This window comes from Neltuma alba, unplaced genomic scaffold (assembly GCF_004799145.2).
Source record: "Neltuma alba isolate B1F8T4 unplaced genomic scaffold, ASM479914v2 tig00011426_pilon, whole genome shotgun sequence".
Lineage (NCBI taxonomy): Eukaryota > Viridiplantae > Streptophyta > Magnoliopsida > Fabales > Fabaceae > Neltuma > Neltuma alba.
Genome location: NW_021636109.1, coordinates 179,028 through 200,410, shown reverse-complemented (window position 1 = coordinate 200,410; position 21,383 = coordinate 179,028). Strand labels below are relative to the sequence as shown.

The 21,383-nt window shown below is 34.8% G+C and overlaps 2 protein-coding genes across 4 annotated transcripts; one reads left to right on the top strand and one right to left on the bottom strand.

Moving 5' to 3' along the window:
• Positions 1-1,091: 1,091 nt before the first annotated feature.
• LOC114713464 (uncharacterized) lies at positions 1,092-4,099 on the bottom strand. Of its 2 annotated transcripts, none has more exons than XM_028898119.1 (4): positions 3,608-4,099; positions 2,779-2,932; positions 1,802-1,989; positions 1,092-1,639 (listed from the first exon to the last, which is right to left on the bottom strand). In XM_028898119.1, the coding sequence occupies exons 1-4, from the start codon at positions 3,806-3,808 to the stop codon at positions 1,379-1,381; spliced, it is 804 nt and encodes a 267-aa protein (XP_028753952.1). In that variant the 5' UTR covers positions 3,809-4,099; the 3' UTR covers positions 1,092-1,378. The 2 variants fall into 2 exon arrangements, with proteins under 2 accessions (XP_028753952.1, XP_028753951.1); XM_028898118.1 differs by having other exon boundaries at positions 1,802-1,998; positions 3,608-4,094.
• Positions 4,100-10,557: 6,458 nt separating this feature from the next.
• LOC114713450 (probable serine/threonine-protein kinase PIX7) lies at positions 10,558-14,130 on the top strand. Of its 2 annotated transcripts, none has more exons than XM_028898103.1 (6): positions 10,558-10,813; positions 11,538-11,857; positions 11,962-12,097; positions 12,562-12,695; positions 12,774-12,897; positions 13,290-14,130. In XM_028898103.1, the coding sequence occupies exons 1-6, from the start codon at positions 10,765-10,767 to the stop codon at positions 13,751-13,753; spliced, it is 1,227 nt and encodes a 408-aa protein (XP_028753936.1). In that variant the 5' UTR covers positions 10,558-10,764; the 3' UTR covers positions 13,754-14,130. The 2 variants fall into 2 exon arrangements, with proteins under 2 accessions (XP_028753936.1, XP_028753935.1); XM_028898102.1 differs by having other exon boundaries at positions 10,558-10,885.
• Positions 14,131-21,383: the final 7,253 nt, after the last annotated feature.

Below are 21,383 nucleotides of genomic sequence, written 5' to 3'. Positions count from 1 at the left end.
GTGGTACTGGGAAATGAATGTGACGGGGTTTGATGAACACAGTCACAGTCACAGAATGAACTGTTATGAAAGTGACTATGCAGATGAAGAAGATGGCCCTCCATAGAGTGAACATGAGTTCAGAAATAAGAGGTACAGTTTCTGGGAAAGCAGTGAGACCAGGTGCACAATGTACATATGCAGCAAATATGTACATATATTTTGATTATTTCCACAATCAAATCTTCTTCAGTCTTTTTGACAGATATTTTATCGTTCCACTGGAATTTTGGTAATTATAATGCTTGGGACACACAGAATTCTTTCGAGCGGAGGATTGTTCATTTGCGTGGATGGGTGTGTGATTATTCTATTTCAAATGCATACATAAAGCCTTCAAAAGGCACGCACACGTGCATAACTCAAATAATTTCATCAGTACTTGAAAATTCGTATGTTTTATTCGCTGTGATGCCTGATTTGTTACCGAAAGAGAGATATTTTGACGGCCTATCGTTGGGGACTTTTGGTTGAATCCCCTGCTGTCTTCTGCTGGTGTAAACGAAAGCAATGTGACCAGAAATTAGAGGCTGGGACGTCTTACATATATTGATATTTTGATTTTATATTTTTAAACATGCTTATATGCTGTGCAAGCAACATACGTTAATCCTGTTTCCGAACAAATCATGTTCATTAGTGGCGAAGGAGAGCGGAGGCAATGGGATGATTCCGGGTACAACATAATGCAAAAAGAGGAAAGGGCCCAGCCCAATCAGATTCCACGAAGAGGGTGGCACTCACTTATCGCGGATCACATCTGATCCATCAGTTCTAATTCAGGTAAATGGGCCGGGCTTTACAACACCTCAACATAAGCGTGCACAAATTTAGTATAATATGAAAAATTCACCTCTCTGGGAGTTAGAATTTGAATGAAAAAGTACATTAGCACGCCTCAAACAGAATTACATCTCATAAGAGGATATCCATATTTCTAAAAACAATTCAATCAAATATAATCATGTCAATATTCCTTTTTAACTTTTTCTCCATTAAACGAGGGGGAAGGAAAATTTGCAAGAGAAGTTACCGATGCTTCTCATGGAAAATGGGATGATAGGGAAGAATATTGTATAACAAGGATGCTGGCACAAACATAATAGCACTATACAACCACAATGGACTTGTATATTTCAAATTCCAATAAGAAAATATTAAATTTAGAACAAGCAAAGGGTAATGTAAATCTCCATTGGTAAACATGGGGTGGAATGTCAAAAAAGGGCGGGGACAAGATCCATGCATTTCACAAAGAATTCCCAAAAATCATTGCTCTGTTGCTTCTTCGTGATTATTCAGACTCTGGGAAGAACCAAGAAACACGCATCCAAGGTGATTAGAAAACATCTGGATGATAACGCCCGGGGATGGAATTGCTTTGTTGTGCCTGCTTTAGGTGCATCGTCAAGGCATAGTTGTTCACCTCTAAAGTCCTAACTTGTTCCTGATATTGAGACACTAGCTGCTTCAACTGCTGTAACTCTTGGTTCCTATCATCGTACTCTTTCTGCCGTTCATGCTGTATCGCCACTGCCCGCTTCAGAACTATATTTTCTTGGATAAGGGCTTCGACTTGTTCCTTTAGCAACATATTTTCCTGAAGCAGACCAAACAGGCCGATAAGTGCAATTCGATTTCAACGGTAAACGCAAATGGGAAGACATGAATGACAACGGAAAATGATGAGATGAGTAAGAGCGTCTTCGTATTGAAACGACATTGATCATATGAGAAACAAATCAGGAAGTGAATTACGGACCTGCTGGATCTGTGCTGTCTCCGCACTAACTCTTGTACAGATGGCCTTCTCCAAAACTTCAAGCGCTCTTGAAGCTCGAGCTTTAGCATCATCAATGTTTGAGGCACTCATCATCTCTTTAACAAAAAGCTCCACCCATTCAGCGCCATCCATAGGATAATTTTGTTTAGCTGCAGCGTCCTCAGGTGCTGCAATTTCTACATCAACAACAAATTAGCCCCCACATCAGATCAGTAACTGAAATTATGTATGATCACGTGTCAGAGATCATTTAATCGTTAAAGTTTATGGTATCAAGAAAACGTTCTTGAATGATTTTCATTGACACCTTCAACTTGCCCTTCAAAGCAAAAGCACTTTCGGTTAGAGCAAGGACAAAGCAATTGTGCCACTATAAGCATTAGTTCCTATTCTCCTTTTAAGACTATTGTTTCTCCATCATATTTATAAACTGATACAAACCCATATACTTTAACATTCTTATCCACAAGTTAACAGGACCTGGGATTAAGACATTAAAATTTCAAATTTAAAGGTACTTAACATATATAAAGGTGGAGCAGCTAAGCCTACTAAAATAAGAAATTTCTTCCAGGTTATAATTGATCGTCAGTACCATTTTCAAAGTTCACAAGATATCTGCAGTATAAAGAGACGGGTTTCCTATCAAACTCGGCCCTCACTATCTATTCACCTAATTCTCATACACGCAGAGACAGAACTAAAACTAATGGTCTTTGAAGGTAGGATAACAAACATAAATTTCACAGCAAACAAAGAGAATGACTTAGGATTTGATGCAGTACTTAGAGAGATAATCAAGAGTTAGAATCCACACATTAATCAAGAGATGATAATGCCGGGAAGAAAATAACAGCAAGAAAAGTGAAATGCAAGCGTCCAGCGCATTAGAATACTACAAACTCCCACAATCTAGCACGTGAGCTCAACATATATAAACTACTTTTGATGCATACCTTCTGATTGAAGTTGACCATTGGGCACTATTCCATTAGATATGCCCCCAGTAGAGTCTACAGACTTGTCGGCAGATCCTAACCTAAGCTCATTTAAACTTCTGATAGCAGAATCCAAATCATCGCCACACTCTTCAAGTGCTTTCTCAAGAAGCTGGCAAGAACATTGGCGAAAGGGTTAGAACTAGGAATATTACCAAGGCATATATATGAGTAATAGGCAACGTTCGAGTAAGTAAATAAACAGTTCCTTCCCATAAGTTGAAAATATATATATGTTTATATATCATGTTAGCACCAACCTACCCACCCAAACAGGCAGGAATCATGACATCCTGCATCTAACCAAATTCATGATAAAAATACATATTTATCGTCGTCTAAAATCAAATATTAACTTCATCCAACAAAAGAAAAATACTCACATACTGGTATTTATATTCCTATAGGCGGCAAGGGCCACTCCATAAAGGATTCAACTATTTCATGAATTTGCCAGAGCTAAATGTTTCCTGAAACCTATAACTCTGCTCTTGCAAATCCATTAATACCTAAAATTTACTTTGTGCTATCCAAAGCATGACCTTAGCGCTTATGTTTCCTGGAGTGATAATAACACTCAGAGATGCAAACAACCACTCCTTATTCCATCACAAATGAATATGAATGTGTGATCGGAAAGGTCGACGATGGAAAAGGGTAATCCATCCAAATCAAACATCCCGTAAATACCTAAACTAAGAGGGACACGTGATCGAAAATTTATAGAAGAAATTCAACAGGAAGGGAAGTCATAACAAAGAGTATCAAAACCAAACGCAAAAAGTACCTGCTTGTCCATATCAGGAAATAAAGCACTGAGGTGGTCGATGAGAAGCGATTGAGAAGAAGGAAGATTAGGTGAAGTCCTCGGGGGAGAGAATCGAACAGGGGAGGAAGACGAACAACGAATCCTCTTAGAAATAGGTGGAGACGATGCAGGTAGGTCTTCGAATATGTTTGATCTCTTCCCACACACTATGGCAGACATGTTTCGGAGCACTCGTCTGCTCAATTTGCGTCCGATCCTCCGACTCCAACCCCCACCGAATTGCTCATGCAATTTCGATTCAGAGCTTCCAAGAAATTAATGAATTAGCCGCAGAGAGATCAACAAGAATTGGGTTGCCCTTTTCCCTCGCTTTCTCGGGGGTAAAAAAACGAAGACGTACAACGAACCGTACTGTCTGATTGGCCGTATACCTCCTCAATCCTTCAAGATTCCTTGCTCCTCTTTCATGGCTGCGCAACTAGTAACACCAACCATTGATTTAGACACAATCCATGATCCATGATTGATCAGGTAACGTAGCGGTTCCGAGAACGACCTCTTACATAATGCCATGTAATCGATTGTCTTTCTTTGCCCTTCAGCTCGTTCCTGCGAAGTCGGTCTTAATTATTTATTCATTTATATATTATTCATTGTGGTTCTTTCATCAAGTCGGTTTCATGGGCCTAGCCATCAAGCCCAGGCCCAATCCTAAAGCTCGAGAATAAAAAGAATATTCTGGGCCCAATTCTTACCCTCCATATTTCCTTTTCTCCAACTATTCCGACCTTCACCAACAAGTATTGGTCGCAGTGGTTAGCGGCTGACGACTCCAAGGTGAGAACCTGTATTCGAACCTTGAGAGCGCACTTGTCGGTAGAGGAAGATACCCATCTTGACACAAAGTACTATAGGATGCGCTCTAACTAAACCTCGACTCCGGATTAGTCGGTTGCCCGGGTTTACCTAACCCAGTGGAAAGTCAGGGCCCAGAAAAAGCGGCGAATATCGGGGGAATCGCGGGGGGCCAAAGGCCCTGTTGCCTTAGATTACCAAAAAAAAAAAAAACTATTCCGACCTTCCATATATTAGTTCATTCAATCAATTTAATCACTATGGGTATGAAACAGAATGAGTTATTATTTATATAAAAACAGAATATGATTTTTTCTTCTTCATTAGATATGGTGTAAAATTATAAATTTCATGTTTTTAATAATTTGATTAGATGCAGAGTGTTTGTGATCCACACATTCTTGGCGATTAACAACGAGAATAATAAAGGAAATCTGAAAGTGAGCTACATTCAAAAAGAAATTGAGTTAGTAAGAGTTGAATTGATAAGATGGGCCTTTTTTTGGGTCAAATTTACTGAACTGTTTACCAAAAATCTATGAAAGGGCCAACATAAAGTCTGGGCTGGGGTCAATACCCCCAACAATATACTACCACTAGTTATTAATATTAAAACTCGTTTGACTTTTATATTTATTTTAAATATAAGATTCTAATTGGTTTTGTTTTTCATATTTATTCATGTTTTTAATATAGTTATTGTAATAATGATAGTTCTAACTAATACACTTGATTAACAAGGATATTTTGGGAAAAACAATATTTATTTATTATAAATAACTAACATAACTAACTTTTTAAATTTACTTAAATTAATCAACTAGCTCTTATATTTAGGACGGGAGGAAGTGATTAATCCAGACGAATAATTTAGAAGAAAAAATTGGAGGAAAAAAAGAAGAAGTTGGACGAAGTCATAGTTTTCTTATGAGCAGATACAAACTAAGAATAAGATTCTTTTCAATTAGTTTTTAACTATTGGCCATGTAATAAAAAATATTAACTAATTTCAGTATCTAATAAATTATACCCCTCTTACCTTTAATATAGAACGTAATTATTGAGTTGATTTTGGTCCTAAGTATAAAACATATTTCTCATATGATTTTTTTTTTGGTATACTGATTTTCTCTTAGGAAAATATGAAACAAGTGAATTACTTTAGTTTTTTTAAAGGAGGGAACATTTGAAAATAGTAAAAAAAAAAAAAACAATAGGAGAAGGAGGGAGTAGAGCATATAGGGAAGCAACATCTCTAGGGTCTTTAAGAGATTCATTTCCCAACTTGAACGATCTAAATTCATGCATCTGAGGACCCTACTGATGGGGGAAGAATGGCTGATTCTAGAAGCAAATATTATCCCTCTGACTTTTTCTAGCAATGGCATCTCTAAAGTGAATGACGATGGAATGTTTGTTCGTGATTGTGTTAGGAAGCTTTAATTAAGATTAAAAAGGACAATTTAATGAAAAAGACAATGCTTAATACATTAATTTCTGCTCAAAAATTACTTTAGATTTGAATGAACTTTTTTTAAAAAAAATTAGTTTTTGATTTTTGACTTTTTTTAATATCTGAAAATACTGAAATAGACTCTTTAATACATCGTCTGACTTTTTTTAAAAGTAAAAGTCTATTTAAATATAAAGAAAATGGAGTCCCAAAAAAATTGAAGCCATGGGGAACCAAAATTTCATGAATTTTCGGTTTTAAAATTTTAACTATTGACAGCACATCACTGTCACATTTTTCTTAATAAAGAAAATGGAGTCCAAAAAATAATCTGGGTGGCTATCCAATTTCAAAGATGCGTCACGTAACATTGTGCTCCAACGCCTATTATATCATATACCCTCAGAAAAATCTACCCTCCCTCCTCTTTCTCCTTTCCAGTCAAGTGACTTGTCCTAAACTACATAGATAAAAATATAACATAATAATCTTGATTTGCCCATATATTCCTCCTCACTAACTTCTTTATATTAAATCATAAGCCTATATTTAAAATTTGATACAAGTCATATTATTCATAGGGGTGATCATGGAACCAGCTGCATGGTGTGCCATCCGATCCTTGTGAAAATTTGCTCAGCCCTGCAAATTTTTTTTTTTATAGCAAGTTACTCGTATTACATCTAATCCTTAATATAAAAGCTACTTAAATAATTTGAATAAATTAAAAAAACTAGTTAATAAATATATATTGATTTTCTTAAAACATCATTTTAATCACGACTAGGATGCAAACCCCTTAACATATGTAATCAACAGGGCTATTTTAAAAAACCAATTATAAATTATTAAATTTGGAAGATAAAGTGAAACGAAGTCTTAGATTTAAAATCAAATCAAATTCTAAGTTAACTTTTACATTAAGAATATATGAATTGTCGATAGTTGAGTTGATTTTATACTGTATAAAATGAATTGGGTTACTATGATTTAAAGGGTGTTTAGATAGAAACCAAATCATAACCTTAGAAAAATTTTACAATATACAAAATAAATATGCAAAAAAATTTATTTTGATTTATGAAAAATATTTTTAAGAAGCACGTAGGCGACAAACACCCCCTTGGTTGAGAAGGAATACGTTATTTTTGTAAAGATAACATTAGAGTGTGTGTAGGGCGGTGAATGCAGAAAAAGAAAAATGAATAGGGGGACCCACAGGGAGTAGTGGGGGCAACCGGCAATGGGCATCACTTAATTTTGCAACAGGGGGGGCCACGTCAAGTTGCAAAGACATTGTGGAAAAAAGAATAGGATTTTCATTTGCTTTTCATCCCCTCAACAAGCATCATTCCCATTAGAATATTACAATTTTGTTTCTGGTTTTGATTGATCCTTTGAAATGACCTCTCACCAAGCACCACCCCCTCCCTGCTCTTATTCTCTCTACTGCATCCAATAAATAAATAATGAAAAATAAATTCAGGAGTAAAAAAAAATGCTTTGTCACAAAAAATGATACTCCTCCGGTCCTTAATATAAAACCCATTTAATTAATTTGATTAGATTAAGGAAATTAGGTAAGTTAGTTAATTATAAGAAATGTGACATGTTTTTCCCAAAACACCATAATCATCTATCTTAATACCTCTCTCCCTCTTCTACTTGATTATGGTTGAGGAAATATTTATAAGGGTAATTTAGAGAAAATTGATAAATATGAGAAATGGGTCTTATATTTAGGACCAAAACTAACTCAACAATTGGGTCATATATTAAAGACCGGAAGAGTATCATGTATATAGTTAAATGTATCCCTCTTATCTTGCATTTGTCTAACTCGAAAGGGAGAGAGTGTGTATAACATGGTATCTATTGGTAAGTCATAAGTAGCTTATTTGGAGCCTGTTTGGGAGAGTTTTTGGATCATCACACTTAGAAGTTGAAAACGATGGAAATGCGTGATTAATGTTAAGATGAGGGAGGTAGGTTTTTGAAGCACCAGTCGTGCTTATAATTATATTTGTCAAATTATTCTATCATTATTTTTCTCTCACTCCTCCCATTATTCTCTCATAATCTAAATAATTTTTTACCCAAGTTAACTTTTACAAACTAACTTCTACAAAATTTAATCGGAACACGGTTCACATTATTTAATTTAAACTTTATCTAGTCTAACTTTTTTAAAAATCAAATTGTAAATAAGTTACTCTTCCGGTCCTAAATGTAAGACCCTTATACACACTAGTATAAGGGTCTTACATTTAGGACCGGAGGAGTATTTTTTTTCTATTGTTAATTCAAATGGACTCATATATATATATATATATATATATATATATATAGCTTCCTTGGCCGGTGAAAGACTTGTGATTGCCACTCAAATTATGCTCTTCACCTTTTTCTATTAGTTTTGACCAACTAATAATAAGTCTTTGAATTGTCTGCTTTCTCTCTGAGATTTTTTCCTTGTGCATAAGTATGAAGCATTATATTGTCATGTAAATAAATTCGTACTAACATCAGCCTAGATTATAAAATTGATAATAAATTTTACTCATAATTTATGAATAACGTAGTTTATTTTATAAATTTCATATGCAAGATGCAATATCTACCTAGATTTAAACAGTAATATAATGTCTCTGGTTTCTTTTCTTTTTTTCTATAAATATTATTCACCTGATAGATAGAATGAACTCACATGCTAATCATACTCATAAAGGGGTTAAACTCAAAACATCATGCTTAATAAGAAAGACTGAACAGAAGTGTTTGTACTCTTAGGCGGAAAGAACATGACCCTATATGTAATAATAATAAAAATAATGAACCTGACCCTATATCTTCATGCACTTCGTACAATTCTTTTTTTTCTAATATAAGATTTAGTTAACTACTTTGAAGAGGCTAAAAAAAACTAAATAAATTATTTAATTATTGCATGAGTTACCTGATCTCTCTTAAATACTCATAAATTATTTAATTACAGTATTAGATTATATATCATTTTATCAGTCAGATAAATTCATTTGAAAAAAATAATAAATATCAATATTTTAAAGTAATTTATTAAATTTCTTTAATTTCTTCAAATTAGTTAATTAAGTTTTACACTGGGGAGTTGAAATAGTATAAATTTTTCTAAAACACTTGTTTAAAGAATTTTACATTTCAGCACGTAAATCTTCAATTATTTTCGGAGGCTGACATAATATGGATAAAAAATAACAATAATCACTATTAATTTACCAGCCGTTGCATGAATACTCTGCGTGCGATCGACAAGATATTATTTATATATATAAATATATATGTATTCTTTTGTAATCTAGTGAATAATATGTCATTTCTGTGGATAATGGCTTAAATTTCAATTTTATTCCTCCCTTTTTTTAATTTGGTGGGGGATGCATTATCTCTCTGTATTCATTATCTAATTTCTGAACTATTTAATTCCTTTATCGTACTGTATAATGCTTAAAGGCAAAAAAGAAATAAAAAGAAACCCGACAATTGTACGCGACAGACATATAACTTTATGGGAATACTTGCCATAGTAGCAGCGAGTTGATTACATATAATTCCAAGTTTTGTACTGAGAGATTATTAATTATTTAATGGAAGATAATTAAGAAGATGCAAAGTTAATTTGTGACGACAATATCGTTAAAGCAGGGGAGAATCCGAATGATTAAATAGAGACTAAGCTTATTTGCAACTGTTTCAAATTAACCGCAAGAGTGGGATCATGGGGTTGATTGATGATGCCCCCTCAAAATGCCAAAACTTTACCAGACATGATTGATTTTTTTTCCTTTTCAATATTAATATAAAAATAATACTATTCAAGCACATTTTTCACCACTCCCTATTTGGATTAAAACAATCTAGGACTCACAAAAATATTTATGATCAACTTTTATATTACTTATATGATCTCAGTAACATATAATATGTAATTTTACACTTTCATGCACAACTGATAATCTTATTAATTTCATGGCAATAATGTCGCATATCACGTTTAGACGAGGTTTATGAATATTGACCTGTTTGCGTGTATGTCAAGTATTTTTTCCTCAATATTAGAATTTTTTAAAGTTTTTAAAATTTTTTAAATATTTCTTATTTGATAATACTCCCTCCAATTCTTAATACGAGAACTCATTTAATTTTTATTTTGATTCTAGATATAAGACCCCAATCTATTTTATCTCTTATATTTATCTATTTTTTAAAGATAGTCCTTATAATAATAGTAGTTCTAACAACGACATTTGATTAGGAATGATACTTTAAGAAAGATAACATAATTTATTACAAATAACTAATTTAACTAATTTTCTTAATCTAATTAAATTAGTCAACTAACTCTTATATCAAGAATCGGAAGTAGTATAACTGTTTATATACCTATAAAGGAAGGAATTAGTATATAATAGTATAATTTTTTTGAAACAATAAAGAGTAAAATATATTATTTTATTTTACTTAATTAATTTTGGAATGAGAAAATATGGGAGGGAGGTAAAAGAGGGGGGTAAAACAGAGCTGGAGAGGGAGTGTCTCGTTCCTATCCCCACACAAAAGGTGGTGGGAAAAAGTTCTTTTTGTACACTCTGCGATGATGGCGATGATGATGCCTGCAATCTCCAACACTAGTAGCAACCTTCACCAACACAAACACCAACGCTACCTCCTCTCCCTTCCTCTCTCTCTGCCCCTTCTTCTCTTTCGATTCTTTCTCTCTTCATCCTTTCCTTCGACCCACCCCATGTTTGATCTCTTCTTCTTCTTCTCGCGTGTCTCTCTGGTATGTAATTTCATGGCAATCCCATGAGAGTTGTGACCAACAAGGGCCATGGAGAAGAAGTGTGGGTGCTGGGATGTTCTAAAACGCGGCGTTAGAGGTGCGTGCAAACCCTCAGCTCCTAGAGACTCTGCTTGCACTATTCCTCGTACTAGTCTCGTTTATGATGCAGGTATCTACGATTATTATCTATATTTGAATCGTGTAAGATATATATATTCTTCTGAATCTGAAGGAGTAATGGGCACATCTCGAAAATGCTCCCATTTTTGCCCGCTTATGAGTCTCCTCTGATCATAGTACTGCTAGTTTCTGGTGCTCTTCATGTTTGGTACTCCATACTCCCAGAGAATCCGCTATAATTTTGTAGAGTTTTACGGAAATTTGATTTGGATCCGGGTTTGCCCATACTCTAGAAATTTTCAAGCAAAGAGTCTTTTGGTGAGCATTTTTTCGTTCAATTATGTGATGGTGCGTAAAAGGATTAATTTTTTCTGCTTTCCAAGAATCATGGCGAACATTTCTGTTCTTATCACTTCAAATTTCGCAAACTGCTTAATTTCTCTGAAAGAAAAACCACTGAGCACCTAAAGGTAACTAGCCCCTCTTGTGAAATCAAGGAGTTCATTCCGTTACAGGCGTGAACGAAATTTTGTGATCGATTCTTGGATTTTATGATTTTCCCTGTTTTCGACTTAAGCCCAATTGAATTGCGAAATCTAGTACTGTTGGAATTGTCGAAAAGTTTGTCATCGGTTTTATGTGTTAGTGCCAATTACATTTTCTGATGCCTAATCTTAAACACATTCTTTATCTTGATGCAGCGACTGAGACGCGTTACCTGAATGCTAGTAATCGAGAATTATGTCCTCCCAATGATGCTCAACTATCTTATGATAATACCATATCCCAACCTGAGGAAAACAGGGCTCCTTGTCAGCTCCTTCAATTTTCTTTTCAGGAACTAAGAGCTGCGACCGGAAATTTCAGACCTGATAGCATTCTTGGGGAAGGCGGGTTCGGGTTTGTGTTCAAGGGATGGATAGAAGAAAATGGGACAGCCCCGGCCAAACCAGGTTCAGGGGTTACAGTGGCTGTGAAAAGCTTGAAGCCAGATGGTCTTCAGGGCCATAGAGAATGGGTGGTTAGTAAAATATCTGCTTTGTTTGGGTTAGTAGATTGATACTACAAGAGAATTGCGTAAGAGATACTGCAGATATATTTTAACATCATGGTTCGTTGATGCAGGCTGAAGTTGACTTCCTCGGACAGCTTCACCATCCTAACCTTGTGAAACTTATTGGTTACTGTATTGAAGATGATCAGCGACTTCTTGTTTATGAGTTTATGACCCGTGGAAGCCTGGAAAATCATCTTTTCAGAAGTGAGCACAGCTGATATTTTGCCTTGACGTGAACTAATTACATGGATATTCATATAATACGTGGCATACGTGGCCTTACTGATGAGATATAAGTGACTTTTTTTGAGCGGTTGCTGTTTGTCAATGGTTTCTAGATTTTTACTGCAAATAATTTCCTGCAGTTTCTTGAAGAGCATAAGCCTTGGAATTTTTGTGTGTGAATTGTTTCATTGTGGTAATTAAATATGGTTTCTTGAATTCAGAAATGGTTTTTCCGCCTCTTCCTAGAAAAAAGGAATGCTGGCTTACAGATTATTATATCACGCAAGACCTTTTTCACAGTAGACCATAATGAAGTACAACATAAGCAGGGACCTGTGAACTGTTTGAAGTGGATGAATCGGGAATACTTCATGACTGTCTGATCTCTTCTGATCCTCTACTTGTTTCTTACGAAACGAACTGATGGTTTGTGCATTTTGAAGGAACTGTGCCTCTTCCATGGTCCAATAGGGTAAAGATAGCCCTTGGTGCAGCTAAAGGGCTGGCCTTCCTCCATAGTGGTCCAGAACCAGTCATTTATAGAGATTTTAAAACATCAAACATTTTGCTTGATTCGGTATGTGGTTACTGACTAGATCAATGCCTGAGACCTTTAAGTGTGTTTCATTGATTATTAATTTGAAGTTTTTTACAGGAGTATAATGCCAAGCTCTCAGATTTTGGTCTAGCTAAAGCAGGGCCTCAAGGAGACAAGACACATGTTTCTACCAGAGTTGTTGGAACTTATGGTTATGCTGCTCCTGAATACGTCATGACAGGTAGGAAGATATCTGTAGATAGCTTAATGTGTGATAAGAAAACTCTTGGAATCTGACACACCACAAAGGCTTCTTCTTATATTGTGCAACAAGTCATAGCGTGTCATAATTACTGCTAAAACCTTTCTCTAAGCAGCAGATGCAAATAATTCAAGTAGGCTTTTTTGGCACTATGCATTGGGATAAAAATTGTTTTACTACTGCTGCTGCTCACTTCAATACTACCAAAAACAAAGAAATTGGTCCTAGAATGTAATGTAAGATCAGTTTGATCATATGACCCATCAAAAAAGCTTATATATCGTATGCAAATGTTTCACTTTAAGTGTAGAGGCCTTTCTGAGACCTTTGAGATTCAACTATTCATTTGATTTCTGTTTCTTTTTTACCAGGACACTTGACAGCTAAAAGTGATGTTTATAGCTTTGGAGTCGTGTTACTTGAGATTTTAACAGGGAGGAGATCTATGGACAAGAAGCGCCCTAGTGGGGAACAAAATCTGGTGTCATGGGCTCGGCCATATTTAGCTGACAAGCGAAAGCTATACCAACTTGTGGATCCTCGCTTGGAACTAAACTATTCTCTCAAAGGGGTGCAGAAAATTTCTCAGTTAGCTTATAATTGCCTCAGTAGGGACCCCAAATGCCGTCCTAACATGGATGAGGTTGTGAAGGCTCTGACTCCATTGCAGGATCTCAATGATCTTGCAATCTTATCTTACCACTCCCGTTCATCATCTCAACAAGGGAGAAGAAAAAAGAAAGCAGATGGAACTCCACATTCACAGTTTGCCTACACTCAATCCAAGAGCATCAAGGGTACCTCTCCCTTGAACACCAGCAAGCATCATCGATGATGATGATTATGATGAGAAGTGATTTGCTTCTCTGTTTTGCTGGCTCAATCATTGATTGAAACAAAGGCCGGGATGCCTTCTTTGTTATTTATGTTGTGTGGAGATGGGTAGTTCAGCCTTCGGTAATTTTTGGGAGTTTAAGATACATCAGGGCCAAAAGAACCATTTAAGAGTATGTTATACTGATCTTCTTTAAGCCCTTTTTATTAGAGCTAGCTGACCATCAATGTGGAACATGCCTTCATTGCCATTTGCCTATGCTGTAATTGATGTAGTCTGGTAAAAGTACATGAAAGGCCTTACATTTGAGAACATCATTTGCGGCAGCAACCTTAATCAATTGCTTTGAGCTGTGGGAATACCGTTATTCTACTTTAGTGGTCTGGTTTTTATGCTTTCTCTAATTCTATAGAATCCCTCTTCTTGCATACAAATGAACTACCTTGCATCTCCAGTTTCATTCAAAGCTATGTTTAATACTTTATTGTTGAAAAGAGATCTGTGCATGCTATTAACACCCTGATCAGTAATATAAAGTGATGTATATTTTTATTACGGTTTAGCCGTAGAAGGAATCATCCAAGTTTTTCAGTGACACTTGTTTACCTGTGAAACCCAGAAAAGGCATCTATCTGCAAGGGGTAGTGTTGGAGAGAAATCCACCGAAATAAGCATATATGCTTTTGAATCCAACTAACAAGGCATATAATGTTCTTTATGGGGAGCATAATTATGTGTGTGGACTGCATTTTGTTAATGCAGGTGTTGGGTGAGAATTTGAATTGGAAAGCAGAACCTGACCTTTAAACTTATTCGTAATTTCAGTGAAAGGTAGCCCCATAAAGTTGCGTGTTTTACATCAAAGTAAACAATTATTTATAGAATATGCTTGCGGTCAGTTATGGAGACACATGCCCCTTTTAGTACCAATCATGCTTGATGCTTTTTTCTCTCTTTTGTTCGATCACTCTTTCCTCAATCCCAGCCGGTCCTTAGCTTTTAAGTTTCCTGGCCTGAGGCTGAGGGATTACGCAAAGTCTCAGAATATCTTGACCGGTCTATTTTTTTATTAAATTTAGTCAAAAGAAGCTCATTGGACCAAACTTTGGTGTCATAATTTGGAAGTAAGAGGCTCATAGTAAAGATATTTTGAAAAGTTATAATTCTCTAGCTAAAAATCTCGAAAGAAGTATGGAAATCACAAGCTAAATTACAGAATATGGAATTGATTCTAATGAAAGGAGTTTTGCCCACTTAAACATGTGGTTTTGAGCTTGAGCAAGTATGAATGCAGAAAACGCTTTTCAAAAATCTATTTCTAAGTGGGTTCGACAATGTTCGAATATAACCCAACCGGATAACAACATCAAAAAATTGCAGAACATGAAATACCAGTTGTAGATTTTTTCTTCTTCTTCTTCGGTTTAATTTCAAAGTCCTTTTCCTCAGATATATTTGCCAATTGCCATTAGGTCCTTAATTGGTAGTTTTTCCTAAAAGTATGGGTATAATTATTAGATATAAGGGAGATTTAGTTAATGAAAGCATGCTCAATTAAGCAGGGTGGTAGACAATGACAATGGAAAGAATGCAATCTCATAATTGGCCAAAATTCGGTGCGACGCAATTGTCAAAAAAGCCTTATTATATGAGCATGTGGGGGTGAAGACTGAAGCAGATGAAAGCAACAAGATTCAGTGGGCAAAATTTATTAATATCTGTGAGTGGACCAAACCAGGGAGGAGGAGAACACATTGTTTCACAATAACATGTTAAATCTGACCTCAAAATTATATTATCTTCATTTTGACTCTCACTTGGATCTTCCACTCTTAAAACTAAGATTATTGTCTTCTTCTTGTTTTTTTTTTTTGGCCTGGAAGATTATTATTGCCTTCTGACTATGCTCTTTTTGACAATGTTACATGTCACTTCCACTGTTTTTTTTCCCCACATAAAACCAAAAAGTAGTTTCTTTCCTATCAGATCCATTTATAAAATCCATATAGTATTACTTGCCTTTTAAATGTCCCCTTGTTTTGGACTGTGATACTAGTTTTATTGGTATGTTATGTGCCATTTTTCTATTTAATACGATTTCTTATATTAATAAGAGTTGAATATGGCCATATGTTTTGCATGGAATGTGAGGTAACTCATTATATATATATATATCCCTCCATCTCTTTGACGTGTTTTTCTTGAGAAAAGTACTTACAGTTCTATGCATGTCACTGAGTAGGTCATTTGTTATTTTTTTTAAAAAAATATTATCACGAGTATAATTTATTAGGAGGAGACTTAATCTTTCCTCCAATGCATTCTAACTGTTCAATTACGGCATTATCTCAAAAAATTTTAAAGGAAAAAAAAAGAAAAGAAAATGGGTCAAGAATGTCTAAATATATATAGGATTATACTGTTATGAATTAAGGGTCAAGTTCAGATAAATTTATGTCAATCATAGGGAGGGTAGACTGCAAAGATTGGAATAATGGTTAATCGGATTTGGATTTTCTTAATTGTTTAATTATTTAACTAATGAAATAAATAGACATAAAATGAGACTCATAAGACTTCTTTTTTTTTGGTAAGAAAATTTTAGAAAAAGAGTTGGACTCACCTATGATTCAAGGGCAGAAAAACTAACTCATGATCCACTGGGACTAGTCCCTATAAATACGGGAGCATAACAAGTAAATTCTTTTTTTCTAGCCGAATAAGTAGAAATCTTTCAATTTCATTAAATTGCGAATATACCTTCCCAAGCGCTTTAACCCTCAGGAATCGACCCACTGCATCTATGACCAGACTCATAAGACTTTTAATTTTAAATCTCCTGTTTTTTGTTCCTTAGAAATTGAGTAAATACATGTTAATGGGCTACGTGAAAACAATGAGCGGCAACGTCGCTTCATCTCCTAAACAAATTAAATCATCATTACGGGCTGAGTATAAGGGGAAAAAAAGGTTCCAACTTGTTTTTGTTAAACAAAAAGTATATATATGAACTTCATTGTATTTTTACTATTAATATTCATATTATAATTACATAATAAAAATATGATCTTCACAATTCAGTATATTCACTTTTTTAAAACAATTTTAGATATGTTATGTATATATATTAATTAGATATGTTATATTTGATGCTACTAACTAATTCAATTAGCAAAATATGATATATTTATTAATTAACTATAAACTTCAATACAGATCCTTTATAATGGAAAAATAGAGGTCATTTGTAATTTTTTTAATAAGAAGGCTGCAATTCGTGTCAATATAAAAATTGCAAACTAAAGGTATTATTGCCAAAAATAATTGATCTTCACAATTCAGTATATTCACTTTTTTAAAACAATTTCAGATATGTTATATATATATATACACACTAATTAGATATGTTATATTTGATGCTACTAACTAATTCAATTAGCAAAATATGATATATTTATTAATTAACTATAACCTTCAATACAGGTCCTTTATAATGGAAAAATAGAGGTCATTTGTAATTTGTTTTTTAATAAGAAGGCTGCAATTCGTGTCAATATAAAAATTGCAAACTAAAGGTATTATTGCCAAAAATAATTGATCAACATCTACCCCAACACAAATCTCTTTCCGCTCAAATTAATCACTTGATTATGATGCCATATATATATCATTACAATTACAGACTCGCTAATTGCCTATTCAAACTAACATTAAACAAGTTGAATAAGAAAAAAGAAGGGTAAAACAGGAAAAAAAAGAAGAAGAAGAAAATAAAAGAGAAGTGTGTGTGGATATATATATATATATATATATATATATATGATGTATATGTACACATATCAGTACCTACAACAGTAAATTGAACTTTTCCCATGTTTCCTCATTTTTGTTCCCTACACACAACTACAAGATGATGCCATATATCTAGGCTTGCAACAACAATATCTTCCACGCTTATTACATCTGCCCATCCCTTCAATTATTCATCTCAATAAGAGGAAAAATAATCATGAGAAATTCAGGATAATATATACATACATATATATATAGGTTATTATAATATATACATATATATATATATGTATATATTATAATAACCTATATATATTCTCAGTGAACCTAGGCTAGCTAGCTTTTAAGCCCATATAACAACATCCGAATTAATGAAGAAACACAGTAGAGATGTACTATGATGAACTTTCATATGATCGGTAGTAAAATCAAGTTACAAATTGATGATTTGGCAAATCACAGATTGATTGCATCTTTATCAAGTCGCCTTTGTGATATACTCCTCCGGTCCCTAATATAAGACATATTTAACTAATTTAATTAGATTAAGAAAGTTAGGTAAGTTAGTTAATTATAAGAAATATAATATGTTTTTTCCTAAAACACCATAATCATCTTCTTGAATATCTTTCTTCCCTTACTTACTTGATTATGGTTGAGAGAGTATTCATGGGGACAATTTAGAAAAAATTGATAAATATGAGAAGTATCTCTTATATTTAGAATCAAAATTAACTTAACAATTAGGTCATATATTAAGGACCAGAGGAGTAACATTTGATCAATGAGATATCTGCAGGAATCAATCATAAACAAAGCCACAAACTTGCAGAAGAGCTGATTCATCCCAAACTGAAATTAAATTAAATTCATTTCCCTACCTCTCTGTCCCTTGGAAGCAAACGATCTCGAGAGCAATGAGAGAAATTGAACCTTGAGAAGGAAGAACACCAAAAACACGAGCACGTTTATATATCTATATATATACATATATACCTGCATGCCATCATGAGAAAGAAAGTGAAGTAACTGCAGTTATATGTCACCTGGATAAGAATCCTTGTTGTTGCACCTACAAGGGAGGGATGATATATGTGTTTGATATATGTATTCCCAAAATAGAGAATATATGTCTCAGATGAGATGGGAAAAATCTCCATTTAAAGTAAAAAAGTGATATTGGCGCGGCTCAATCTGAGATCGTATTACTGATGCAACATGTAAATCCGTCTTCAGATTGAACCTCACCAATATCGCTTTCTCTGCTTCCCACATCCCAAACATCGTCATATCATTTCGCCCAAATAAGGTTGATGATATATCTCAATCATATATATTCCTCCATGAATAATACCTCATAATCGACTCACTTCAAGATGCTCATATAAATTATAGATATTGAAAAGCAAAAGTAAGAAAGAATGAAAAGTGTTTCTTATAAAGAATAAATAATGCAAAATGGACCCATTAATGACAAAAATTTAGGTGGCCATGCTCAACTAAAGCATGAATAAGATATGTATATGGTGGAGTTGGAGGAGGAAGACGACGATATATATGGTCTTGGTGGTGTACGTTTGGAGAATCACTATATATGTATGCACACAGCTAATCACAATTTAAATTTCTTGAGTGGCTTTCGAAATCAATGCATGACGACACAGTGCAACTAAATATATTTATGGAAGCTACAAAAAGGCAATATGAACAAACACTGATTAAGTGGAAAGCACAAAAGCCACAAATAGATTTATATTTCAGGCAAACCCCTCAAAGTGGGATCTCCACATTCTGAGACGGGCGAAATGGACCAAACAAAAAACACCGATGAAGAGCACAGGGTTTTTCATATCAGATCAAAACCACAAAGAAGAAAAAGGCAGGGCAGTGAAATATCACACATATGAATTGCAGATGGGTGTGCATATCTGATAAGAAGAAGACGAAGAAGAGGAAGAAAGGCTTGAGGTTTAATGGTGGAAGAGGAAGAGATGGAGAGTATGTATAAGAAGCTATACGGGTGGGTTTGCCTCGGGATGAGAAGGTGAAGAAGGTGAGTGGAATGATAGCAAGAGGGAGCAACGAGTGCTTTAGGGTTTGTCATGCTTAGTTTGTACTCAATAAAAATCAAGCTTGCCTGCGCATGCACCTGAAATATTCTCCAAGACACACAGAAAAAGGAAAAAAAGAAACACATACCCCAAATGACTCCTTCCCATTTTCTTTCTAGCATTAATTATTGTCTTTAACCATCATGCTTCCATTCTATCATTAGACTTTTAGTCAGAGGGAAAACAAAATATATACTTGGCTTTAGAAAGATTATAGTTTTGGTCAATAGAGGATCCAAAAATAAGATGGGGGAGGGATTCGGATCCGGATCCGGGTAGATGGGGGAGCAGGAATGCAGAATGTCAGCGAAGGGGATATTGTCTAGGAAGGTACAGAGTTAGAGATGTTAGGAACACAAACACACAGCGAATAAGGGAAAATGGGAAACAACAAAAGCGGGGACACCGGCGCTAAAGCAGCCCTGCCTTGGACCTCCCCTAGCAGACACCCTTCTTGGTTTCTGCTTCCTCTTGCCTTTTCCCCACCCTTTCTTTTTTTTTTTTTGGTTTAGTCAATTGATTTTTCAGTCATTACGCCTCAAAGCTCCTTTTCACATTTTGTTCTTTAAAAATTTGCTTCTATTCTAAAATGGGGTGTGTGACATTAGATAACTAATTAACTACTTATACATTTAGTGCCCATTTGGATTAGCTTAAAAAAAAAGCAATTTCGCACTGTGCAAGATGAATGTGTAAGAAGAATGATTATTTTAAGAGATCACATGAACACCCCATTAGTTTTTTAGAGTAACAAATCACCCTGTATCTGAAATCACGCATGCTGAACTACGATTAATTTCAGATTCTAATTAAATGAGGTAGCTTTCTTATAAGAAGGTTTGATATATAGCCATGAAAATGTCATGTGGATATTGAAGCCTGTACAGTATTTGATATTGAGTTTGATACATAGCGTTGAAGATGTTGGGAAATATGCAGAGAGAAAAGAGGTTTTGATCATAATAATAATTAAAAAAAGAGGGGTGAGAAGTTAGAGATGGGTCTGGTGGTCATGATTTGAGGCGATAAGTTGGCGTGCCAGAACCCAAAAACAGATTCCCTCACGCCTTCAGCCATCCCTCCGTTCTCGTTTCCCCACTTTCTTTTTTTCGTCACCAGATCCTAGGACCCTCCCCTTTTCCCCTATACCTTCCTCTCTTTCTTTTCACACTACCCCCCTCGGTCAAAAGCTACTATACCATTATATTACCCTCAACAAACATTTCCTACCATTCTCTGACATACCTTCAGTTCAACTGAAAAAGATTAAGGTATATTTCATTTTTATTGGTTTTCTCTCTCATGCAAAACTGTAGCACAAGGAGAGGGTCACTGGTGCGAGACATGGCCCCAAGTTAGAAAAAATATACTTCCTACTTTCCTGCTCCGATATTAAATATAGGAGCAACTTGAAAGATGAAAATATTTTGTATTCATCTTTTTCCAAACTTGATGAGAAAGAAAGATGAAAATAGAGAAACTCAAATAATCCTCCTAGCACAGCATGATTCCCTTGTGGGGCTTTTTGCTATATTCATTTCTTAAATGTACTATAAAACCCTAGCCTCTCGGGGCAAACATAAAAGCCTGTGAGAATGCTCAGCTCTATAGCAGCTATAATCAAAATATGCAAGCTGGTCTTTATGACTGCAAGCGTGTGTTTCAACTTATAACTAATATCTCTAAAAGCTAGGGGGCATACTGGCCCCTCCTCTAATGAACAAAAG